This window comes from Eimeria mitis, genomic scaffold (assembly GCF_000499745.2).
Source record: "Eimeria mitis Houghton genomic scaffold, Emh_scaff7761, whole genome shotgun sequence".
In the NCBI taxonomy this organism is placed as follows: Eukaryota; Apicomplexa; class Conoidasida; order Eucoccidiorida; family Eimeriidae; genus Eimeria; species Eimeria mitis.
The window spans coordinates 1-2,162 of NW_024016123.1; the positions used below are offsets into that span (position 1 = coordinate 1).

The 2,162-nt window shown below is 49.8% G+C and overlaps 1 protein-coding gene across 1 annotated transcript; it reads right to left on the minus strand.

Annotated features, from left to right (window-relative positions):
* Nucleotides 1-339: 339 nt before the first annotated feature.
* EMH_0092620 (LCCL domain-containing protein / F5/8 type C domain-containing protein, putative) lies at nt 340-1,991 on the minus strand (the record flags this gene model as incomplete). Its single annotated transcript, XM_038023078.1, is given in 6 exon segments — nt 340-597; nt 956-1,328; nt 1,384-1,557; nt 1,561-1,585; nt 1,686-1,860; nt 1,968-1,991. Coding segments are annotated over 6 exon segments (1,029 nt in total).
* Nucleotides 1,992-2,162: the final 171 nt, after the last annotated feature.

Below are 2,162 nucleotides of genomic sequence, written 5' to 3' on the forward strand. Positions count from 1 at the left end.
AAAAAAAAATAAAAAAAAGATAGTTGGGGCTTGCGTGGGGTGTATAGGCAGCTTTCAGGTGTATCGGCAGGTGTCAGCTCGATATACTTATATACTTATGTTTTGTGTTGAGGTGTATATACAATATATTGGGGTGTATGTATAGTCAGGTATGGTGTTTTGTTTGTGTATATGTCTCTGTTTGTTTGTGTATATTCTATCATTCTAAGTGTACATGTATTCTATAAATATTATTTATTTATTTATTTATTTATTTATTTATTTATTTATTTATTTATTTGTTTATTTATTTATTTATTTAATATATTACAGCCGAGAGGTGCTGCAGTGTACTTGTTCTTACGTGAGCACCTCCGCCTCAGTTTCATTCTCTTCTCCCACACAAATTTTTATGCGGCCGCCAGCTGCCTCTATCCTGACGCGGTGCCACTCGCCCTGCACGTAGCCGCCGTCTCTTCTCTCGGCGATGGTTGTCTCTTCTCCTCTATCCAGACGCAGCAGCTTCTTGCTGCCGCTCTTCTGCTGCAGCAGCAGCAGATAGCCGCTGCTGCGGTCCTTCATTCGAAAGCCAATACCCACGCTCCCGCTACCCATCGCCTGAAAGAAACACACATCGTATCTTTCTCCTCTTCACGTGCATGCATGCATGCATGCATGCATGCATGTGTGTGTGCATGCATGCATGCATATATACAGGGCAGAATTCGGTGTGTGGAGTAAACATGTTCGCATGCATGCATGTATGCATGGACGTATGCAGAAGGAATGAAACGTGTACTACATACATACACGCATGCATACATACATACATGCATGCATGCATGCATGCATGCATGCATGGATGCATGTATGTATACAGTGTGTATTGCGTGTGTTATTCTTACGAGGAACTGAACAGTAAGCACGAAGTCATAGAAGCNATGTATACAGTGTGTATTGCGTGTGTTATTCTTACGAGGAACTGAACAGTAAGCACGAAGTCATAGAAGCTGCGTCTTCTGAGTATGGCGAAGGTTCCGTCTGTATCTGTGGGGCCGCTGATGGGGGTGGATTGGCCGAAAACGTTTTTGTGTGTGGCGACGAGCGGAGCGAAGCCCCAGTGGCTGGGCCCTTCTCGGGTGTATGTACAGTCCTGAACTAGAAACTCGTGCTCAAAGGTTGTTTCTGTTGGCGTCAGTTTATAAGATTCATATCCTCGCTGCAACACATGCGTCTCCTCCAGCTGCTGCAGCTGCTCCTGCTGCTGCTGCAGTCGTGTTGCTGCATCAGCTGATGCCGTCAGCATATGTGTTGTTAGGTTTTCAACTTCTCGGAATCTGTTTATGTTTCTCTATGAACATACAAAGCAACACAAATACACACACAGCAACGGGGTGTACGTACAGCTCCGTCGCCTCGGCGTATACGCTGTCGTTCAGCTGCTCTGTTGGCTTGACCCGCTGCCTCGCCCCTCCTACAGTTATCCCTGCCTCTGTCTTTGCCTCCTTCACAGCAACTGGGTCGATGCCGTGGGTCTGCACTGCAGCAGGGTGGTGGTGATGGTGGTGGTGGTGGTGGTGNCAGCAACTGGGTCGATGCCGTGGGTCTGCACTGCAGCAGGGTGGTGGTGATGGTGGTGGTGGTGGTGGTGGTGGTGCGGCGTTTGGGGGTTACCATAGAAATTCAAGTGCAGCAACGAAACTTACTTATGCGCTCCTTGGCTGCTTCCTCAGCTGCAGCAAGCGCCGGGTCGTAGGCGGGAGCAGCAGCAGGAGACACGGCGCGGATGCGCGTCGTCAGCTCGACAAAGGATGTCAGAGGCCCTGCATGCAGAGACGACGCAGAGGCTGCTGCATATCCGGGGGGGCCTTCTGGGCATTCCTGTGAAACCCGTTGCATGCATGCATGCATGCATGCATGCATGCATGCATGGGTGCAGGTGGGGATTAGAAAGGGGAGAGGAGAAGAGAAAGAAAGAAGAAACAAACCTCGCTGATCTTTGAGAGCCGCATGGTGCGTGTTGTTGCATCGCCTGACGGCAACTCGAGGGCCAGCGACTCCACCCCGTTCTGCTTCGATCCCTCAAAAGAGAAAAGCGGAGACTCAATAGAAACAACAAAGACGCCGCCGTCGTCGCTGGTGATCCCCGCGTGAACTGCAGCAGCACAGATGCCGCTACGGCC